The sequence below is a fragment of the Cynoglossus semilaevis genome, chromosome 2 (assembly GCF_000523025.1).
Source record: "Cynoglossus semilaevis isolate Cse_v1.0 chromosome 2, Cse_v1.0, whole genome shotgun sequence".
Lineage (NCBI taxonomy): Eukaryota > Metazoa > Chordata > Actinopteri > Pleuronectiformes > Cynoglossidae > Cynoglossus > Cynoglossus semilaevis.
Window position 1 is genome coordinate 9,687,435 of NC_024308.1, and position 21,976 is coordinate 9,709,410.

At 41.7% G+C, this 21,976-nt stretch overlaps 4 protein-coding genes and 3 long non-coding RNA genes across 13 annotated transcripts in view; 3 read left to right on the top strand and 4 right to left on the bottom strand.

The window, feature by feature from the left end:
• The window catches only part of fryl (furry homolog, like), a 47,331-nt gene extending 45,050 nt beyond the window's left edge, over positions 1-2,281 (top strand). The window contains exons 62-63 of the mRNA XM_025065293.1: positions 36-229; positions 388-2,281. Of these exons, the coding sequence (XP_024921061.1) occupies positions 36-229; positions 388-640 (447 nt within the window). The 3' untranslated portion in view covers positions 641-2,281. The remainder of the gene's footprint in view (positions 1-35; positions 230-387) is intronic.
• Positions 2,282-2,641: 360 nt separating this feature from the next.
• zar1 (zygote arrest 1) lies at positions 2,642-4,534 on the bottom strand. The gene is made up of 4 exons (XM_008336135.3): positions 3,773-4,534; positions 3,344-3,436; positions 3,066-3,140; positions 2,642-2,986 (listed from the first exon to the last, which is right to left on the bottom strand). Exons 1-4 carry the CDS (start codon positions 4,496-4,498, stop codon positions 2,843-2,845), a joined length of 1,038 nt encoding a protein of 345 aa, XP_008334357.1. The 5' UTR covers positions 4,499-4,534; the 3' UTR covers positions 2,642-2,842.
• LOC112488541 (uncharacterized) lies at positions 4,485-5,917 on the top strand. Of its 3 annotated transcripts, XR_003052722.1 has the most exons (5): positions 4,485-4,617; positions 5,243-5,284; positions 5,381-5,450; positions 5,555-5,669; positions 5,739-5,917. It is a non-coding gene; the product is annotated as an uncharacterized LOC112488541 (long non-coding RNA). The 3 variants fall into 3 exon arrangements; XR_003052720.1 differs by lacking the exon at positions 4,485-4,617 and having other exon boundaries at positions 4,977-5,284; XR_003052721.1 differs by lacking the exon at positions 4,485-4,617 and having other exon boundaries at positions 4,977-5,263.
• On the bottom strand, positions 5,555-8,589 carry slc10a4 (solute carrier family 10 member 4). Its single transcript, XM_008336123.3, has 3 exons — positions 8,043-8,589; positions 7,189-7,399; positions 5,555-6,086 (listed from the first exon to the last, which is right to left on the bottom strand). The coding sequence occupies exons 1-3, from the start codon at positions 8,555-8,557 to the stop codon at positions 5,559-5,561; spliced, it is 1,254 nt and encodes a 417-aa protein (XP_008334345.1). The 5' UTR covers positions 8,558-8,589; the 3' UTR covers positions 5,555-5,558.
• A 624-nt stretch (positions 8,590-9,213) lies between these two features.
• On the bottom strand, positions 9,214-12,960 carry LOC112488542 (uncharacterized). Its single transcript, XR_003052723.1, has 3 exons — positions 12,827-12,960; positions 9,677-9,994; positions 9,214-9,528 (listed from the first exon to the last, which is right to left on the bottom strand). It is a non-coding gene; the product is annotated as an uncharacterized LOC112488542 (long non-coding RNA).
• LOC103397691 (yjeF N-terminal domain-containing protein 3-like) overlaps positions 12,433-21,976 on the top strand; it is a 12,784-nt gene continuing 3,240 nt past the window's right edge. Inside the window, exons 1-8 of one of the 5 annotated variants that reach the window (XR_003052707.1) lie at positions 12,433-12,511; positions 12,851-12,915; positions 13,312-13,470; positions 13,956-14,038; positions 14,263-14,363; positions 17,071-17,184; positions 18,148-18,298; positions 18,519-21,006. Coding sequence is in view for 1 of the 5 variants with exons in the window: in XM_008336055.3 (XP_008334277.1) it covers positions 14,005-14,038; positions 14,260-14,363; positions 17,071-17,184; positions 18,148-18,298; positions 18,519-18,709 (594 nt within the window). In the remaining 4 variants the exon portion in view is untranslated. Of the gene's footprint in view, positions 12,512-12,850; positions 12,916-13,311; positions 13,471-13,955; positions 14,039-14,259; positions 14,364-17,070; positions 17,185-18,147; positions 18,299-18,518; positions 21,007-21,976 lie in introns of those variants that run through there. The other 4 variants (XR_003052706.1, XR_003052708.1, XM_008336055.3 and 1 more) reach the window with 4 other exon arrangements.
• Positions 20,483-21,968, bottom strand: LOC103397745 (uncharacterized). The gene is made up of 2 exons (XR_003052724.1): positions 21,817-21,968; positions 20,483-20,978 (listed from the first exon to the last, which is right to left on the bottom strand). It is a non-coding gene; the product is annotated as an uncharacterized LOC103397745 (long non-coding RNA).

Genomic DNA, 21,976 nt, shown 5'->3' on the forward strand with positions numbered 1-21,976 from the left:
CCTCATTGATATAATTGTGTTCACTTGGTGTTTAGGTGATCAACATGTCTGAGGAGCTCACTGTTCTGGAGAGCTGTTTGAAGGAGGCCGAAACGAGCAACGATAGTCAGGAGGACGTGTGTATGTCGGACACAGGTCAAACCAACACGGAGACGGCCATCCAGGCACTGATCGAGACTCTGAGAGCCAGAGACTTCAGATCTGCCCTCTCACAGGTCAAGATTTTCAGGTATGGACCAACCAGATGATCAGCCAAAAACAACAAGAACCTTAGATTGGTCTTATTTATTAAATTGGGATATCATGACATCTTCCCTCACATGAGGGGAGCAAAACCGCTGCCTGATCATTTGAACCAATCGTCACTCGTCTGCCCTCTGTTCTTAGGTCGATGTGGCCCAACGACATCTTCGGCAACGAGACAGACAACGCGATACAGACCCTCCTCCACATTTACTTCCGTCACCAGACGCTGGGCCAGACGGGCTGCCTGGCAGTGGTGGGCCCCAGCAGGGACCTGTCTCAGGCCAGCACCCGCCTCATGGAGCTCAACCTACAGATCCGTGAAGCTCTGAGTCAGGCCCAGGCCTGTCAGACCCACACCACCACCACCACCACTGGGGTCAGCACTGGGCTGTGAGCCTGTGGTACTGCAGACTAGAAAAGACTGGACTGCACCCCATGTAGACAGGGATGTAGACAGGAGTGGGGGTCTCCAAGGAGGACCAGACTCCACTTTTAAAGGGCTAAAGGATGAGTGGGAATAACTGTGACTCGCCTGTATGGATGCTTCTAAACTAATATCTTTACTCTGACTAAGCCAAGTTGCATAATTCAATTGCAATAAGTCATGTGATCAGTGTGTCTGCCAGTGGGTTTTTTTTTTTGTTTTGTCGATATTTTTATTTGTTTCCTCTCTGTCTCTCTTTCTTTTTTTCTGTTATTTTTTGCTGGATCTGACTGAATGATCATATCACACACACCAGTGGTTTCCTTAGGCCATGGCCTGAAAACTGGTGTGTGTAGGACGACGTGTCATAATGTATGTGGGGACACACTGTCAAGATTCAGAAGCAAAAACCTGAAAAAAAAAATAGTTTCAAAGAGGAAAGAAAAAGAGTTTTACAAAGCATGCTTGAAAGAGAAAAGCACTGCAAGAATATTTTTTGAGAAATGTATTTTTTATTAGAGCTAACATCCTAGGTTGTAAATGTTAGGGTATTTAACATGTAATTGTAACTCTGTGGGAGATGTTCTGCTTTCAGGGAGTGTAAAAAGAGAAATATAATATCTGTTTATTGATCTGCTTTGAGAGGACGATCCCCTTCAACAGGTGTTCACGCAAAACTCACTCTTAAACCAAATAAGTAGCTGCCTTTAGAGACTCTCGACTGTGTGATTATATATTGGATATTCTAGTATACGCTCACACACAGATGCATATAGTTGCACACAGGTGCAGAACTGGCTCCAACTCATAACTTATTTTACTCTGTATATATTTTAGAGAATGTATAGTGTAAAACCGGTATTTTTTTCCCTTGTACTTTTTTGTGTAATGCACTGTTCATCCGAGTAGGATGTATGTATAAAGCTAATGTGATGAGAGAAAGCCAAGACCAGATTTGACTCATTAATGATGCGCTCTGCTTTTGCCCCACCCCACTCCCACTCTTCCTCCCGCATTTCACAAACTCCTCACCCACATTTAGTCTCGGTCAGTGGTCGTGGTCTATCAAAGTGGAGGCTCTGTTGGTGAAAATCTGACACGAACAACGAGATGGGAGACTTGATGTAGCCTGTACCTCCGTACTCCACCACAGCAGCTCAGCCAAAGCCACATTATATGCATTCCTTCACTTTACTGTGGTCTTTCTTGTTAGCACAGCGCCCCCTGCATGAAACCTCACTAAGGGGACAACCTGTTTGTCAACATCAAATAATCTGATTGCAGAAAACAAAAAGCAGTCATGATCCTTGACTTTTGGATCTTTTGTTTTTGGTCTGGGTGTGTTTAGCCCTACATCCTGCTGTGAGCTGCAGGACATGAACCATTGTTTGGATGCTTTCTGGAAACGTTACCATGGCACATTGTAACCGTCACTGTACTCATTCCTCTGTTTTATTTTCTTCTCTCCCTGCTTGTCTGGTACATTTGAATGCTGTTCTTATTTAATGAAGTTTATTTACCTGAAAGATGTTTTAATATAGAGGTGCATACATTTTTGTTCACTTACATACCAGCCTTCTCTCTGGATAAATAAAAACCTAATACAGTAAATCTGTCCCAATGTTGAATACATCTGTATTTGACAGGAGTAAAACTCTCACTACAGCCTTAAATTTTAATCCACCTTGATTTTTTTTCCCCTGTGACTTCCTCTACACCAATAGTTCCCAACCACTGTACAGTGGCACACTAATGTACCATGACAGATCATCAGATTGGACCTTACTAGGGTCCAGACTTAAATTTCGCCAACAGGAAGAAATGTATCGTGTGAGTGGAATTGTCAATGTTGCATTTCAGTGTTTATATTAGTGCACAGTTGTATCACAAAAGAAGTCCAGTTTTGTTCAGACTGGTTCACACCTTTCCTGCCATCAGGGAGTGACAAGTACAGACAAAAAGATAAAGGAATACTGTGCAAGGTAGCCATTTATTACATTTAAGGAGTGTTGTTAATCAACAGAACATACAAAATAAGTTTTAGATCATACTTTTCATCCAAGATGCCATTATTGCATCAGTAAACAAAGCACTGGGCTGATGTCACTCGCCCATTCCTCCACAAACATGGCTAGAGAAGGATATGAGGCAAAGTTCTCTGGACATGTTCCTTTATATTATGTATTTGAAGCTGAACGTGCTGTCACAGGACAGACGCTTGCCTTTGCACCTGCCACACAAGTCCTGTCTGTGTGGCCGCTTTGGATCGACGTGGCGTTGTGTTATTGCACAGGAACAACGTGCTTTGTTGCAAGTCTGGAAGAGGCAGAAACAAAGGGTTGTGACGTTGTCTGATATTTTGTTTACAGATCAAAGATGAAGAGAAGGCGCTTACGTGACATGTGATGTCCTCGACACGATATGGGTTGAACTCTTTTTGGCATTTTCTACAGAACTGCTTGAAGTAAACCTGGAAAAGACAATCAAGTTTGGACCTATAAAACCGGTAGTACATCATCTGCACAATTTGAGCACGAGCACAACAGTAGTTTAAAAATAACACGGGGCATAAGTGGAATTAAATCTTAGATCTAGGACTTATTCTGCATGCAACCCACAGGGGGAAAAAAAGTACCACTTTTAGCAGATTTACTGTCTTTACAGACTTCTCACCTTGTTGGTTCCCTGAACACACCACACATAGGCACTCTCCCATCGCAGATTACATTCTCTGCAGTGATAATAGCCATACTTCTGTTCCAGGAACTAATGAGAAAGCAAATATCAGCAAGTCAGACAAGCCACAACTGTGAACATCCAAGTCCATATCCTTTATATTCACCCAAATTTATAGCAGCTGAATCACTTTACATTTTAGGATTGTCAAATTCTTGTAATTTATAATTCTGTTTTGTAAGCAGGAATAAAAGTTCATTAATAACTAGATAAAGTGACCTGTACTTAAATGACAAACTTTGGTCAAATTACAGTTAATGCAATTAAAGTTGGATATTAAACCAGTCCATAGTAGTGAAGTGCTTGACACCCTGCTTTCTGACAACATTACGGTCAATGTAGATTCGACAGCGGATGTGACCTCACCTGGAACCTGACCCGGGCTTTAACCTTAAGCCCCTCCACGAATGACGGTACGTCTTCGCCGCTTTTCGCTTGTTTTTGTTTGCTATTTTGAGACTTTTGTAACGAAACTTTCATTTTCTTCCCCCTCTCTTCCTCCTGGCACTGGTCCTCTTGTACTTCGGTTTTCTCCGGTACGTGAGGCGGGTCTTCCGGCGGTTCTACCTGCGGTTCTGTGACCTTACCCTGACCGTGGTCCTGTCCACAGGATGCGTCTTCGTTGTTATTGTCATCCACTAGGAAAGAGGTGACGCTTCTGTAGGCGACAGGGGAGTAGACAGCGAGGGTGCGGGGGTAACGCACTCCGGCCGCCTGCTTGTTGGAGCTGCCGCCGCCGCTGGGTGACGCGGTCTCCTGCTGACCCTTCCGCCTGAAGTCCCGCTTTATGGACAGCAGTGTCCGCGGGCCGATGGAGCACTGCACCGAGGCGTCCTTCCGCGGGTTCACCTGCACCGCCACGTCCTTGGTGTTGGCCTTGCGGAGCCTCGGGGTGAGTTTGGGGTTGATCTGGGATAAGATGGACTTGAGCTGAGCTCGTTGCTGGTTGCTGAAGGCCTCGGAGGCGTCGCCATAGTGGCTGAGATAACTCTTGTACTTCCAGGCCGCCTCTTTGCCCCTGGTGTATCTGCCTGAGTAAGGGTTATAGGAGTAATAATACCTGTCGACTGGCTCGTCAGTATACGTCGCCATTGTGTTCAACCAACCAAGAGGGTGATGTGTAGGTGTTTAAATAGGAGACACGTGAGCTCCATCAGGACTGATGATGGTCAGGTGTGGCTCGGCTTTTTACACAAGTCTGACGGGGTCAGGTCAGTAACGTGAAGTCAGAATTTACTACTAATTATTTGTATAAATGCTTAATTTGTACTTCATAATGTGGTAAAACACTTGGGCTACTAGATGTAAATAAATAATGGTTTAATTTACTCTTGAGGGTTTTTTAAAAATTATTTAATTTAATTACAATATTTTAGCTGGAAATTTAGCTGTAATTTTGTCCCCTAGTGGGAGAGGAGTAGCCTTCAGCTCAGTTGAAGACCACTGGTCTGAAAAATCCCCTGGTATTAAATTCCTTGTATTAATCCATTAAGTATATCTGTTAAAAAATATTTAATCACTTTCAGGTTGTGTCTTTTTATTACAGCAACAGTAGTCTGCTCAGTTACACCAGATATCCTTCCTGACCCAACCCAACCCAGGAGGGAAGGGTCAGGTGATGTCGATGAAATGAAAAGAAAATGTGTTTAAAAATGTTATTGTATATTTCGATCATGACTTGATCTGTACTAAATATAATTGCAGTAATTTGTATCTAAAATTTCACACCAAAAAAGCCGACACCTGACAAAGTTTACCTGATACTTTTATACAGCATTTATTATACTATATGATATTATTATATACATTTCATACTGTACAATTCTTTGAACACAGGAAATCTGCACGTGTCACATGGTGAGTAGTCGTGATTTGATGGTAAGATGTTTTCACACACACACACTTTACACACATGCACAGTCTGATCAACGTTGTGTGGTTCTGATGACTCATCGATCAGACATGTTTCAACAGCGTTATGGAACTAAAGACAAAGACATCTAATATTCAGCAGTCCTCCTGGATCTCCCTGCTCAGAGCCCTGGTATTATAGAGTTATTTATGGATGGCAGAAACCACTCCACCTGCTGGGCTCTTCCTGCTCCTCTACCTTTGTAGTTTTTATTCTTTTATTATCATTTATTTCAGCAAATCAAACAGGAGTAGGGTCTGGAGGACAGGGGTCCAGCTTGATCGTGTTTGGGTCACTGACTGTCACGGCGCCGTAAGACGAGTCGAAGTCCTCCTCATCGTTGAACCTTTGGTAAGTGATACCTGTGTCCTCGGTGTCTTTCATGGGATCAGGTTTGTGTAGGACCTCCTTTCTGTACAGCCTGTAGGCCAGGATGAAGACGCCGGCCTCGGCTGCTTGGAACAAGGCGTACAGCAGGGGGAACATGTACATCCCTCCTATTAACTGAGGGGGAAAAGCCAGCTTTAGGATGGCAGTGCACAGCTGAACGTTCTGGCAGCCGGTCTCCAGAGACACAGACCTGCAGCTGTTGGGCGGCAGGTCGAAAAGCCTGGCCAGGCCGTAACCTGCAGCGTAGCCGCACATTGGCATCAGGATGGCTACCACGTAGACGGAGAAGGGAATGGTGGACAGCAGCTCTGGGCCCAGCATGGCTCCAGTCAGGATGAAGAGCAACACCAGTGTGACAAGAAGAGACCAGAGGGACGCCTGGAACACAGGGATTACAGGTACAGATTTGTTTGTTGTCATTACTGTAGAATTGTCCCCATGGATCAGTTTGCCAGTTCACTGTAGGGTCGACAGACAAACCACTGTTTACCCTCCCATTCACAGCAGTGGTTGTAGTGTTTCACATTCATTGAGAAGGCCCGCCATAGCCTCATTTGACCAGTAGGCGGCGTGGGAAAGCCAGGTGAACTAAGCATGGCCTCGTCACAAACCAAAAAAATGCACGTTCTGTGTCAGACAACAGCAGAGGAAGCCTATGTTCTACAAGGACGAGGGATGCATCGTGAATCACTTAAACATCGATACACATGCCTGCCGATTTGCATTGATTGAAATAAAAAAAAATCGCGCATTATGGGGTAAGAAATGGGCTGCGATATCTCAAAAAGTCCCTGGTCATACAATGAGGTTACACAGCAGGTGGCAGTATACGTCTTAAAACGTTGGTAGCGACCGGCTGTTAAACCAAGATGCAAGGTCCCTACTAGCCTAAGTGGCATTCAGGTGTTCAAACAGAACGTGTTAATATTTTTTAAATATTCTTTTATTGTTTAATATATTGACAGCCAGTGATGACCAGACCACCTTAAAGATAACAGTCCTTACAAATAAAGGTTCATCGTATCACCATAAAGGATCGTGAATCATATCGTATCGTGAGTTGAGTTTATCGTTACAGCCCTAGTACGGTACATTTTCCACACAGTGTGGCCCTCTTAGTCGCAACCCCAGGTTTGAAAAACACTGCTCCACGGCATCTGTTCACACGGCTGGACTGTTTAAGTGGCGCTTGTGACTGTGTACTGTCATTGCGTGACGTAAGTGACGCGGCTCTCCATTATATGTGACTTTTATAAGAAATGAGAGGGAGGAGCTGGCTATGACGTCACTGTCCCTCCGGTCTGCGTCCTCCTCTGTTAATGAACGACACGGGTAATTACGCAATGCGCTTTTACACCATGACGACTCTTTGCCCAAATGACGAAGAGCACAAAAATAAATATTACACGTGTTTAAACGCTAACATATTCATTTATTAAATCACCTCCACATTTGTGCTCTTTTATTTTATGTTATTTACCTTTAAAACAGCGTCGGCCACACGCGTGTAGCGGTACCTCAGCATGACTCCTAACCCAATGGGGATGAGGGTGCTGCACAGGGTCAGGATGATAGCCCCGAATGGCATGAGGTTGACCACGGGGGTGTTGATCCACGCCCGGCTGTAAATCCACAGACACAGCGGCATAAGGACGAGCGCCAGCAGCGTGGAGGAGATGGTCATGATGATGCTGAGGAAAGAAGAGGCGCCGTGTTAGAGGGATGGTCGTGGACCGCAGGGGTCAGACTCCGGGACCACCAAGATTCATAAACTTCAGTCCACTGTGAAGCAGAGTCACTTTTCACACCAGTGAGTAAAAAAAAAAACTCTTCACGTAGCAAAGCGCAGTTTTATTTCTCTTCTAACAGACAATATGCTGTAGTTGACGTCGAAATAACAAGAGGTACTCCGACCACGGCTGAGCCAGGTACGTGCAGTACCGAGCAACAAGTTTCTTACACATCCTTGTTCAGGGAACACAGTGGAACCATCCGTCTCCTCAAACTGTACTGGTCCAACGACTGCATTCACAGCTCCATCTCCAACGTCCTCTGTCATAAATGTCCACTGTCTGTCCTCAGCACCGACATCTCAAACTTATCTGATTTTAACGGTCCCTCCCTCTGAGCCACTCGTCTCTGATCCTGACCCCTCTGTTCTAGTACCATCACAAAACTCAGCAACTTCATCTCTGTCACCTCCACTGTCGTCTTCACACACAAAAAACAACTATTATATGTAACATTTAAACTACCAAAGTAGCTATTTAATTCATTGTGCTGATAACCGCAGCCTCTCGTCTCTGTGTCTGTGCTCCTGGCTCAGAGTCCTACCTCAGGTTCATCTCTCCGTGCACCAGCAGAGACATGATGTTTGATAAGTTTCCTCCGGGACAGCAGCCACACAGCAGGACAGCCATAGCCGCCACTTCATTCAGAGAGAAGGCTAGAGCCAGCAGGAAGGCCACCAGGGGCATGATGACGAACTGGCACACCAGCGCCAGCAGCACCCCGACGGGTCGGCGGATGTGTTCTCCCAGCTGACTGACCTCCACCGTGCAGCCCAGACCCAGCATGGTGAAGCAGAGAACCAGTCCCACAAACACATTGATCCCGTGGCTGAGAGGGGAATCCCAGAAGGCGGGCATCAGGTGAGAGGTCTCCGTGGCCGCAGCCACCATCAGCTCCACTCCAGTCCACAGTGGGGTTCCTTCCACAAACGCGGCACTACTGGAGTCCCCTGATCCCGCGGCACCTTCATCCTTAGGAAAGTCCACAGATTGTTTCAGAGTGTTCGGAAAGAGAGAGTTCAAAAAGGCAGCACCGTATGCATCTCCGGGTTTCTCCATGGCCTGGGAGTTCCTGTGAGCCCTGGTGCGTAAAAGGATTTTCCTTGGAGGCGCAGCGTCAGTAAAAAGGCTAAGGATGGGATGGTCCCATGTCACTGACTGTCTTCAAGTCACTCCGGAGTCAGAGAGGAGCTGCGGATTGGTCAAACCACAGACGCACACCGTTACAGGGGGAGGGGGCCCAGTGTGCGCGCGGTCCTCCCCGGCCAATCAATAACCCCCAGGCTGTTCTTTTAATACTGGCCCATGGGGAGGAAGGGAGTATCAATATAATACAACAAATCAATGTAATACTTTTAAATGTTCACACTTTTAAATTTGAGCGTCAAAAACTTCAAAATGATTTTCAACGCAGGGGTGAAGACGTCAGCGGTGAAGAGCAGCTGTTTGTCGAGCTTGACTTAACACAGTCTGTAGGGTGGAAAGTGTGCTGCTCTTTGTGTTTGTGCAGAGAACTATGAGAATCTGCCTCCTTTCTGTCCTTTGTGTTGGCCGACCTGCTGCTTTTATACAGTGTGCGCTTTACGCACGAGTCTGTGGTGATTTACTGTTTACTGTAGCTGCAGGAAATGATGATGATGAGTTTCAATCTCAGACCTCCGACTACCACCATGTGGAAAACATTAAAAAAAGAAGGAAAACAATAGTGTAAGTGCTGCATCTTTACTGCTTGTAGAAGTTTTTATTTTTTTAATTTACCGTACCATTGCATACCATACCATAATGCCCAGTGTCAAACAAATAAAGCTATAAAATGCACAAAGACAAAAACCTTCTAAAGAACTCCAAATACAGTTCAAACACAAACAAAGGAAACGCATGCAGTATTTCCACAAACCTCTTCATATAAAAGTACAACAGTCTTTTCACCCCACTTCTGAACTGCTGCAGAAAAGCTTTTATTGTGAAATGAATAATCAGTGATCTCCTTTTATCAAACAGTGCTGTGGTTCCAGGTGTGCTGTAGGTACCTGAAGAAAACAAGACAATATGTTTCAACGCTGACCTTACACAGGTAACAGTAACCCTACGTGTACTCAAAATATCATTATCAATGCACTGCAACTTTAATTGGTTTCTTCAAGGACACCACCATCATCTCACATCATCTCCACTCACCAGGATTTCTGTGTTCTGTCTGTTAGAGAGAAACGCCACCTTGATGTCACACAGACACACACACACACACACACACACACAGGGAGCCCATCACTGACAGAGGATGAATGCTCTGACGTCACTCGTCTTCAGGACACTCTGGCTGGTGTGGGATGGGACAGATTGCACCAGTCAGTGACTCAGGCTTTCATCCGTCTCCTCCTTTTTCCCGGACACACACAGTGTCCCCCACGAACCAGTCAGAGTGTGACTTCAGGTCCACGACAGCAGCAGCTGCCTGTGTCCAGAATGCATAATATGAAACTTTTCTCACAGGAGCTGCAAGTGAAATAATAAAGCAAAAACAAAGCGTTAAAGATGTACTGAAATATACTACAGGGCAACACTGAGGCAGAAGAAAACACTCCTGGTTACACTGTTAGTATTAGAGTGATATAGTCAGGAGAGATCAAACTAAGTCAGTGGTTCTCAATTTAATTTCAGTCATGCCTCCCCTTGGGGACAGAAATGTTTTTCATAAAATACATAAAAATAAAGAAAAAGACATACACTTTAGTAAACGACTTAACACTGGTCCAGAAGAGGAGCGGGGTCCGAGGGTCCAGCAGTTTTTTAACCAAAACCCAAATTTATTATTTAGAGTATTTTTTGTTATTGCCCTTTTGTGACGTCTACCGAGTGCAGGACATCTCAAATCTCAAGGTTCTTACATTGAGTTGCACAACGACGAAGAATATAAATTCATGGCCATTACATCTTGTTATATTATAGGTTTTAACATTTGATCACTTTTTCTGCTTCCAATGTGTTTCAGAAACGTGCCATCCATAGTACCGAGACAGGCTGTTGGTCTTCCACCTGCTGGATTGTGATGCAAAATGTCTTTGGTGGCGGTGAGATATTTCTTTTTTTCAATTTTGATGTTTTGGTCACAGATAATAATAAGAATCCACAGGAGTTGTTGATTTTACAGAGACCTGTTTACATTGAAATGGTTGAATTTGACATTAGGTCATGTTTTGTGTTGCCATATCTGCTTATTTTATGTTAAATGTGGAAGAATTAAGATAATGCATGGATAAATATGTGTCATTGCAAAATGTCTCTGCGTTTAAGGTTTAGGTTGTGTCTTTGGTGGCTATAGAGTGTTGTTTGTTTTGTGGAGGTAAAAGGTGAGATACATGCATGTTACTTGGTATATAATTTCAACATAATCATAGGTATTTATTAATTATTAGTTCATTAATTATTTGTCTAAAAACCTGGGGTACATAAATTATTTTAACAATGTAAAACGACATTACTACATATGTTAAGGCAAATGACTGCGTTTTGATCAATTTTTGAGAAATGATTGCTTTTTCAGTGTATTTAGGAACGTATTGGGTCATTCTTATAAAATCTTCAAGTTTCAAAGATTGGAGACATGGAATTATTTGAAAAAATTTTAAAATATAAAAGTTTTTAAAATATTTACTGACAATTTAATACCTTTTTCAAAATATTTTCCAAATCATGTCCTTAAAAATCTCATGAGCAAAAAGATCAAACATTTCAAATTTCAAATGTTTTAAAATTGATTATTAACTAAATAAAAATGTATTCTTGAACAAATTAAATAAAATAAAATTGCAAATTAAAATTAACTTAATGAATTAATGCAAGTTAATGCCCCAAAACATGCTGCCAAGTGAGTAATTTGCGCTAAAAATATCATATCTGAACATGTCAAAATATCACCAAAAACTAGCAAGACTATATAGTCTATCACGAAAAAATGCACAAAAAAAAAAAGAAAGTCCCAGAAATACATTTAAAATTTTTGGTACACCAACTTTTGATCACAGTAAAATACTACACCAATAAGTTCCTGAGGAAATCTCTGAAAATGGAAATCTGAAAAGTTTCTCAAAAATGACTAAAAATACACTCTTTTGCTTTAAAATACTTAGCTATATCCATATTTGTGGTTAAAATTCAGAAAAAATATACTTTTTTGGTTATATACAGTACTAAAAACTAGACACATTAAGTGCAGCCCATGTTTGAACAAGTTGCATTCTAACATGGTGTATGAGCAGTTCATTCATTATCTTTTTGTTGTTTACATCCTTTGGTTATTTTAACTAGGACAACGTCAGCTATCCCACCTGTTTGTTTGCAGTTGTTTTTTTAGGATCTTTCATCACAAACACACACATATGCACCAATGGGAAGGTTGCCTATGAATGTGTTCAACAGGGAGCTCCTGGAGCTCCTGGAACTCCTGGTGCTGTAGGGGGCGCGCGCTGATATTTGAACGTTTCTGTAACGGAAATAGGAATACGTTTTACGCTCCTTATTTCCGGTTGCAGATCTGGCGCATGAGACACGAATGTTAGCCGTTTAAGTATTCAGCGGGCGTTCAAGTCAAAAGACTAGACACGGTAGCTACATGTGATTGATTGAAATGATGGGTTTTAAAAAACAAACAAACAAAAACAAACAATTGTCGGTTGTATTTTGTTTGAAATGGTAGTCGTGCGCAGTGTACGCTAGCATAGCTAGCAAGCTAACGTTAGATCCTCATCCCTAACGTTAGCTTTTGTCAGTTTAAGTTACAATGATTCGTAGTTAGTATTTCGTCCTAAATAATGAACATGGAGTTATCGTGGTAAATAAGAAATTGGCCTTTGGCAGGAGTTTGAGCTGTCCCGATGTGCCTTTTTGAAAATATGAAATGAACTTGCAAATATTGCTGTACAGAAACCGATCCTGCTGCTGGGCCACGGACGGTCCATCACTCAGATCAAGTACAACGGAGAAGGAGACCTGTTTTCCGTCGCTAAAGATCCAGTAAGTGACACAAAATGATTGTGCTTAACAAGTGCCACCAGTGACTTTAGGATAGTAATTAGTTTGACGTCAAGAATATGGACTCTGCTAGCAGAGTAAGGCTATATGCTCTGTAGTGTGTATGATATGAAAATCATAGCGTTATCATGAAAAGGGGACTAAGACCAGTAGAATTGATTTATTTTCATTCAGTTTAAAAGGAAAGTAGTGCAACGTGGATTTCAACCTGAGGTTATTCGTGGCACCAGTAGCATAGAGCAAATCAATAATTTGTGAGGTGAAGCGATCATTGCATTGAAGCCTTTTAATATTTACCTTCAACAATGTCTCCCCACACAGGTGGCCAACGTGTGGTACGACTCGGCACCTACAACGGACACACGGGAGTGTTCGGTGGGTCGACTGTATCCTTTGATGTCATTTAGCTCGGTATGTTGCTGTGTCTTCACTAGGGATGTCACAAGTTGATATCACTAATAATTAGCGATGTGAAGGCCCTAACATTTACTGTGTTGCGTCAGAAAATATAACAAATGTGAAGGAGAACTCAAACAAAAAACGCAATATATAAGGGAAGAGTGGCATACTGCAACGTTATGGCAGGTTATGGCAAGGTGATGTTATCATGCAACAGCACAGTGTTGTGAAACTAATGAAAGCATAATAAATGTAGTTTAGTGATTAATTGTCTGACAGTTATTGAACCAAGTAAATGTGTAATCATGACACAGTTTACGCTAGCGTACACTCATGAATTGCTTCCAGGATACATGCTACGTTCCCTAACTGGCTCTTCTCAGGGGACACCAAAAATGTGTTGACAGGATCAGCTGACAACTGCGAGACCAGAGGGTGAAAAGAAAATGCATGTGATAGATGGATATATAGAAGTTTCTGAATCCCTCGGGAGTTCCAGGAGCAGTACAGCACCAAAACAACAATAAAAAACACACAAATAGGTAAAATACACACATGAGTAGCAGCACACTGTCAATGAACATGGGAAATCTGAACAGTGGATGTTAGTAGATTAGTCTGTTGGTAGAAGTTCCTAAATTTCCAGAAGGGAACTCCCAAGGAATTAATAAAGTGCTATCTATCTAAGTAGATAGATAGATTAGTGTTAGTAGTATTGTTAGTTAGTTGATTGCAATCTCCATTATAATATATTATATTTTTGTTATACTATTGTTATTCTAAATTAAATTGTTATGATGTGCATGTATAGTAAAGTATACCACGTACATATATATAAGCAGAACTAGTATAATTATAAGGATGTTATGTGAACAAATATGTAAAATAAATTGAGTAGTGAAAATATTAAATTAAATAAACAGTTATAGGCCAGCAGACATATTAGTCTGAGTGTTTAAATGTATTTTGGTGTTTAATTTTTGCTCTGTGTCCCTTCTTTAATGTCTGCCATTGTAACACGCAACAGCAAAAATCATCCTGCTTTCCACAGACAAGCAGAAGGGCTTTAGTGTTTCATGAACTTGTTCGACCTGAGGGATCCACAGATCGGTAGGTAATCATCACGCGCAACGTGAACAAATTAATACCATAAAAGAAACAAGACTGCACATAGTACACGTCTTCCTGATTACTGCTAAAGAAATAGTTTGCACACAGTATTATAGAAATGAAATACTGAAGGAAATAATGAATCACAGACAGCATCTTTTGTAGAGCTTGTAATAATGAGGAACTTTTTTTGTTGTTTATTTGTTGTCAATATTCCAAAGAAGTCCTAAAGAAAGCAAAGGAGCACAGCAGGCACATCAACGACTTCCAGGCGTCTGTAGACCTCACCATGTTCATCAGTGCCTCAAAGGACAACGCAGCCAAGGTGAGAACTCTTATATAAATAATTGATGAGATAACAGTTGTTGAAAAATGTTATGACGTCATTGGAAAGACTGGCCATCAAGGAGAATGCCCAGAGAAAAGTTTTGTTTTTAAGCTAAAAAAATAATCCTGAGTTTTTAGTTTTCGAAGGTGAATAAAGAAAAGTGTTGTCTATGAAGATTCTCAGTTATCCAGGTCCAGGTTGAAGAGTTCCGTTAGGCAAGTGGATGTGACATTTTCGCCTCTCATCCAAGAGGTTTCATCAGTTCTAACTGGTAGAGGGCAGTACAGCTAATATACAGTATACGGTGGGTATGAAAAAAAAAAAAGCTAATTTAGGTCCCTCCTGTCGGGTGGGCCGTCGGGGTCATCTGGGTCATTGTAATCCTCAGCAGAATGGTTTCAGTATGTGGGTGATAGGTTGTGTCTTAGCCCACTTCCTCTGTTGAATGGAAATGTCATGTCCATTTGTGTAATGGAAGTCTTGAACAAAGAAAATAGTTATTGTTTATATACAGTGGTATGAAAAAGTTCTGGCACCCCTGATCATTTTCAAGATTTTCCTTTATGGATCATTGGTTGTTTGGAACAGCAATTTTAATGAAATATATCATATAGCATACAAACAGTGATATTTAAGAAGTGAAATTAAGTTTATAGGATTTACAGAAAGTGTACAATAATTACCTAAACAAAAGTAGGCAGGTGCATAAATTTGGGCACCCCAACAGAAGAATTACATCAATATTTAGTAGATCTTTTTTTGCAGAAATAACAGCCTCTAAACGCTTCCTATAGCTTCTAATGAGGGTCTGGATTCTGGTTGAAGGTATTGTTGACCACAAGACAACATTACACACAAATGCTCTCAGATGACTACACTATGTTCAAAGTGTTTAGCACTAGCATGTTACAAAAAGCTTCAACTATAAATACAACTTGTTACATATCTAATACTGTTTCCATCAATCTGTTCTGTACTGGATTTCTCCAGTAGGTGTCACTCACTCCTTTGTCCATACCTGTGAAAGGCTTAAATCAAGTTCTTTTCATACCTTTAATAGTGTGGTGCTTTGGCCCAGAGGCAATGTCTCTGTCATTGGTGTGGAACCCCAGGGTTCACCTCCTGGGCAGTTGGTACTCACTCAGGAAGGTTCAGGGGGGTTGGTACGGTGCAGTGTGATTTGGGTGGTGGTCATGTGACTGCTGCCCCTGCGACCCGGTAACGGATAAGCGGATGAAGATGGATGGCTGGACCTTTAATATTGACGTTCAATCGGCTCCACACCGAAGGACCACTGCTCTCGGCTGATACAATTCCATTACTTTGGCAAGGATCTGAACTCAAGACGCACATAAAAAAACCAAAAACGTATCAACAGAAGTTGGGGGAAAATAATCTAATCGCACTCACAGTAAAACAGACTTACTGATTTAAAGATGGCATCGTGGGTACTTCACTGCGTAGCATTTGCCCTTTTCAGCCCCGATGTCCTGTAAACATATCACAACATTCTGTTGATGCTGTCCAAAAGTTTCATTTCCTGTGACCCAAAAAACTAAAACTGCTACACCTGAAGGGGTTTAATTAATTTCATACGTGCACGAGTGCACGAACACACTCTTAAATGATGAAAACGTGTAAAGTCATACCATCGATAATAATGTGTTCTTCATGAATGTCTAATAATTACAATACACTACTAACTGGAAGGACCAGGCATGTTTTGGGTGATATTTTGAAATATTCAGATAAATTATTTTTTGGAGATTTTAGCACAAATTATTCACCTGGCAGCATGTTTTGGTGTATAAACTTGTATTGAAAGGCATTTCGGGGACTTTTTATTGTTTTTGCATTTGTCATGATAGTAAGGCTATAGTAAGGCATGTTTATAGTAAGGTTGGCATTAAAAACCTAATTATTTAAGAAGGGGCCAAGTTGGCGAGCAAAACTATGTGGAAGTGGACGGCTTTGTTTACATTCGCTGGTCAAACTAAATTGCATTGAGGTACATTCACTTTTTTGATTTGTGTTGTTTTATTGGGAACTTTATGCCCTTCATTTTGGCTCCCAGGTGTCAGTCAGACTGTTGTTGTGGTTTTATGTCCTAGATTATGATGTAACCACTGAGGTGAGTGACATTAGTACTGATGTGTTTTACGACTTATGGTGAATATCGAGGTACTTAACACAGCAAGAATGGAACTTGGACTGAAGTCGAGGACCCCTCTGTATTCAGAGATTTTAAACCACAAGTATTTGAGGTGCTTTCAGACGTCTCCTGAAGACTGGAAGTTTTTCAAGCTTTACTTCAGCTGATTTGTTATGTATAAACGGCATAGATTTTCCCATCAGCTCCCCAAGATAGATGTAATAACTGTCGAGCTGAGGTGGAAAAACAGCAGCGGGAACATAATCCACAGCAATTGTTTGGCCTGTATTTTAGGCACAGAGGTCACGGATCGTCTCAGCTCTATCTGTCTGCAAGTGTTTCGTTTGATTGTGCTTCCAAATAGAAAATAATTAACCCGAAATGCAGCTGCTGATCACGTGTAAACATTCCTCCCAGTGTAAATGTTACCTTTGATGAAACACACACAATAATTTGTCATAATTTACTGGCTGAAGTAACCGTGTAAATGTTTTGTCTGCTTTGCTTCATTTCTGACTCTCTTTTAATTTCCTCTCCTCCAATGTGTCGTAGGAATATGAACCCATCATCTACCACCCCAAACGCTCCTCCCAGAGTGTACACCAGGACTTCACAGTTCAGTGTGAAAAGATGGACATTCCTTTTCTTTCCTATCTACCCACAGAGGTCAGACACATTTGTTTTTAAATACTATTACCCGTTTACAGTAATGTCATGTTTCTGGAGCTGCTGCTTCTCAATTTGAAATAACGCCTGTGGGTTTCAGCACTCTTTAAACTTTACAGCACTTGCCCCACGGTGGGATTACGTTTCAGGAGTTCATCCAAATGTAATAGATTTCATCTCTTAAATAATAACAAGTCTGCACGGGTGAAAGCAGTTTAACAAGAAAACAAGCAAAGATGAAGAGAAGCCTGGAAAATAAAACCCATTTTCTTTCCTGCATTTTTAAATTGCTGGTCTGAATTTATTAGTCATTTTATTGTTGTTTGAAAAAAAAAACCAAAAAAAACCCAGAATGTTTTAGATGCTTGTATGGTTGTCTTTTCCGTGATGGTCATGAAAACAGATCCCGTTGGTATTTCTGTTGAGAAAATGGAAAATGATGTAGAATGGCTTCACCGTCTGCAGCGAACGCAACATTTTGGTTCTTGCTCGTGTTCCGTGTATTCCGCCCGGAGATAAGTAAAAATAAATAAATATGCAAAACGTATTTAAAAAATACATAGTATTTATAGTTTAATGCCAGAAGCCTGGCATGAAAGAAAGAAGACACAATACAAAGCTCTGAATACTACTACGATTTAACCTTTGACCTCCCAGCAGTGTGTGGTCTAAACAAGGTTTTCCTTCAGACGCTTTGTCATGTTTATAGTAATTACAGCTTTACTCTCATAAATCTATGACTTGTTTCTCATAAAATTACAACTTTGTTCCTAAACCGTTTTGACTTTATTTTTGAAACGTATCGACATTAATCTCAGATATATTTATTTTTATTCTCAATGTGGCCGTAATACTCATTGCACATCGATTCACACATTACAAGTCCTCAAAGGTTTGTCATATGTTGGGAGTGACTATGTTTTAATAAGTCAACAGTTCATCTTGTGTGACGTCTGTTTTTAGATGCAGCTCATCAACGATGCCTACAACCTAGTGATCGATGCTATGCTGGGCGCAGAGTCTGACCCCACTAATGTTAAGGAGCCGTATTGTGGTATTCTGTGCACCTTGAAGCAGGTCAAGATTCCCATTGCCAGTGTGGATGTTCCATCAGGTGGATTTACTTTTCACCAAAAACAATGTATCAGACATGAAACACATGAGAAATGAGCCTCCAGGCAGCCGCCCAGCAGCACTGATGTCCAGACAGAAGTTTGGAGGCGCATGGGGTGGATAAATGTAACGCTGCACTCGGGTGGTCGTACCCAGAAGCATGAAAAGTTAGAACATGAACACGATCCCACACGTCATGTACCTGCGTGTGTTTTCCTCAGGTTGGGATGTAGAAGAGCCGAGTCAGGACGGGATACACCCCGAAGTTCTCATCTCGCTCACAGCACCGAAGAAGTGCTCCATGAGTTTCTCTGGCAAGCACTTCTTGGCCGGGCGCTTTCTGCCTTATGACATCCAGAAGAAATACGAGCTGAACCTACCGGACGACACAGACTGTCTTATAGAACTGTAACACACCAACTTTGATGCTGCGATGTACCCATTGTAGTTGCGTAAAACAGATTCCACTTGAGTTTAATAACAGTTATAACAGTAATAATAATAACAGTTGAGCTACTGTAGACCAGCGGTCCTCAACCTTTTTAGTGGCACGGATGTGTTAAACGATACGACGGCCAATAAAAACTGGTTTTTCCTAAATACAGTAATAAACGTTTAGGCACTTTAATAGCAGCGTCCTCGTAACATCACGCTAGTCTTTCAATGCAGAACGCCGGTTTTGAAGGCTTCATCGCCTGGAGAGCTGTTCGCCGTGTCCACCGGAATTGGGTGCAATTTTCTTTGAAGACGTAGACTTCTCTTCTGTCTTCTCACTGGCTCTTTTACCCTGCGCTAAGAAACTTCCCAAAGACGTTTGTTGTGACCGAGGCGATCTTCACATGTCTCAAGTGTGAGAATAATTTTTCAAAATAAAACATTGTTCAGAATCAGATAAAAAGTAAAACGGAAATAATGGAACCTGCGGACCGCTGCCGGTCTGTGGCCCGGGGGTTGGGAACCACAGCTGTAGAGGGATGTTATTTAGAAACTAAAGTGTGAGTCATGTCTTTTTAGAGAATGGCATAAAAAAAATCTGCGTGTCAGACTTCATAAAAAGCCGTAGCTGTTTCCCAATTCCATTTGATGAGACAATACAATGATGGATGAGTTTTATTTTTACCGCTGTCGGAGGCCGTAACTAATTTATGTTCTTATATATTTCATTTTTAATAGAGCAGTCTCGACTCAGCTGTCAGGGTCGTATGTTGCTGTTTTCATTTCTGCAAACCACACATGTATGTGAGCTGAGTGAACTGTAGGTTTTTATATGTATGCATGTCTACAGATGTGCACATCAACGTAGTAGGATTTTTAACAGCAGTCAGAAATAAGGGAATGACACTGATTCCATTCATTTGTAAGTGTGGTTAGGTAAAACAAAATCCCACCTGGATAAAGCATTAGTATGTTTTTGTCTGGTGTCAGAGTCAGTAATTACAGGCCAAAAGAAATTCAGACACCGAAAAACGTTCAACGGATTATTAATAAAGTCAGGTTAAAACAGCAACTCAGAAACCATTGTAGCGTGCAGTGAAAACAGGCTGTGTTCAGAGCGGCGGTGAGGGACAGGAGAAACAGAAACAGAAGTACTGTGAAGAAGGCTAGACAAAAACAAGTGACCCTGAGCGAAAAGAAACAGGTATTAAAGATCAGATTCTGGGGTCAAAGGGACACCAGGACGAAGTCAGCGATCCGGTGTGGTCTGGGGCTTTGAAGGGGAGGATTGTGGTAGGAAAGAATGGCAGTGAGGAGGCACCACATAATCAGTGAATGAAAAATCATCTAATTCTTAATAACAGAAATTTAGATGAACATTTTGATGTACAACAACAAAGTATGCAAAGTGCAAATTTTGGTTGATATAAGGATTATACCATGCCCTCTGACCACACTTTTCACCGTCTCACAGTGATCTGTGCCGATCATCGCTCTGCCCTTCAAGTTTAATTGGCGTGACAGCTTTAGACTCTTGGCAAAAGGCTGAAAACCAACGGCATGATGCTTTATTAGTGTCTGTATTTTTAAATGTGTTTTTGTAATGTAAGATGAAGCAATCATGACATTGGCGTGTAGTGTGTGTGGAGGGAATCAGGAAGCTGGTCGTGGTCCAGATGGGACTGTTTGGTGGGCCAGATTCGGCCCATGTGCCACTGGTTGATGATCACTGCCGTTACTGATAATCCAGTTGACGATCACCGGCCTAAGCGCGGGGGAGAAAATCATAAAGACGTGTCATGGTTTGCAGGGAGGTAAAATATCAACACTTTTGTCAGATCTAGATATGGTGAGGTGGTAAATGTAAGAGTTAAAAAGAGTTTTAGCTCAACATTTGTACTGTTTTAGTTAATTATTTTGCAAAATGTACAGTAAGAGAGGTAGTTTTTATTGTGTAATAAAAAAATCTATGGTTACAATGGACATGTTTATTATTATTTGTGTAATCTCAAACTACTGGTGCTGGACCAGTTAGGTGCTTGTAAGGTCAACAAAGGTTTTGCAGCGTATTGTGTTTATACAAATATGCCTTTCTTCTAAGCTTTAGCCACATACCAAACCCTTCATATCCTTCTCGTCGTGTGACCTTCAAAGCTTTCCACTCCTGCTGCACAATCCTCCACGTGTTCTTCAGGATCTTCCATTTCATCTGCACCAAAACCTAAGTAACTGCCCAAGGTCGTTCCCTAAAGGAAAAGTAAAATTGATCAAGTGGTAAGTCTACCACTGTCCTACCATTTTTTTGAATGTTGCATATTTTTCATCATTGTTTTTTTAATAGCTACTGATTTATTGATAATGGTTTGGGTACTACATTTTGTGAAGCCATGGACTGACAATTAGTACAGATTACTATGTGTGTTTTGTGTAACTGGTCTAAGTAGAGCCTGTGATTACAACTGGTTTCATTACGTGACTGCTAGTAATTATCCGATGTGAGCCGTGCTCCATGGACACACAGAATTGCAGTTGTGCTTTTGACATGAGAACATTGTACTCCTCGTGTTTGTTGGTTTCCAACCCGACATGATTTGGTAATGAAGGCTGTAAACACGTGTGATTGGACAATGGTCGGCTGTAGCGGATGGACTCATTGTTTAGCTCACAGTTGCAGGCTCCAATGAAAATGAGTAACAGTGGTTGGTGAGTGGTTTGTGCATGAGGTCATGTGTTTTACAAGACAGGAGCTTCTTCTGAATGCCAGTGGTGTAATGGACATTAGACGTGCACATGTGTGAGTTGGTGTGGACAGTCGGTAAAATAATAGTCTTTCACATTCAGTCATATCAAATCTCTCAGTTGACTGAAGAACACTGAGGAAATACAGCTCAGTGCTTACGTCACCACTGTGTCAATTCTGTTTCATGTGAGAAGGGCTGAGCAACTCCATAAATATCAGAGGCCTAAGAGTTGAACCAAGCAATGATTGAACAGCAATATATTTCGTGGTGATGTGGATTAGAAATGTTATTATGAGTTAAATGAAACAGTAAATGCAAAACATTTTAAAAAGCTCAAAAATACCTCAAACCTATGCGTTGAGTAAAGGTCAGATAAAGTATGAAGCAGTACAAGGAACTAACGGTCCGTTGGCGACGCAAAGTGGCCGACGTACGCGCGCGCAGTACCTAAACCTTCCTGCGGGTGGTGAGTCCACTGGAAGGTACCAACCGCCCCAACCGGG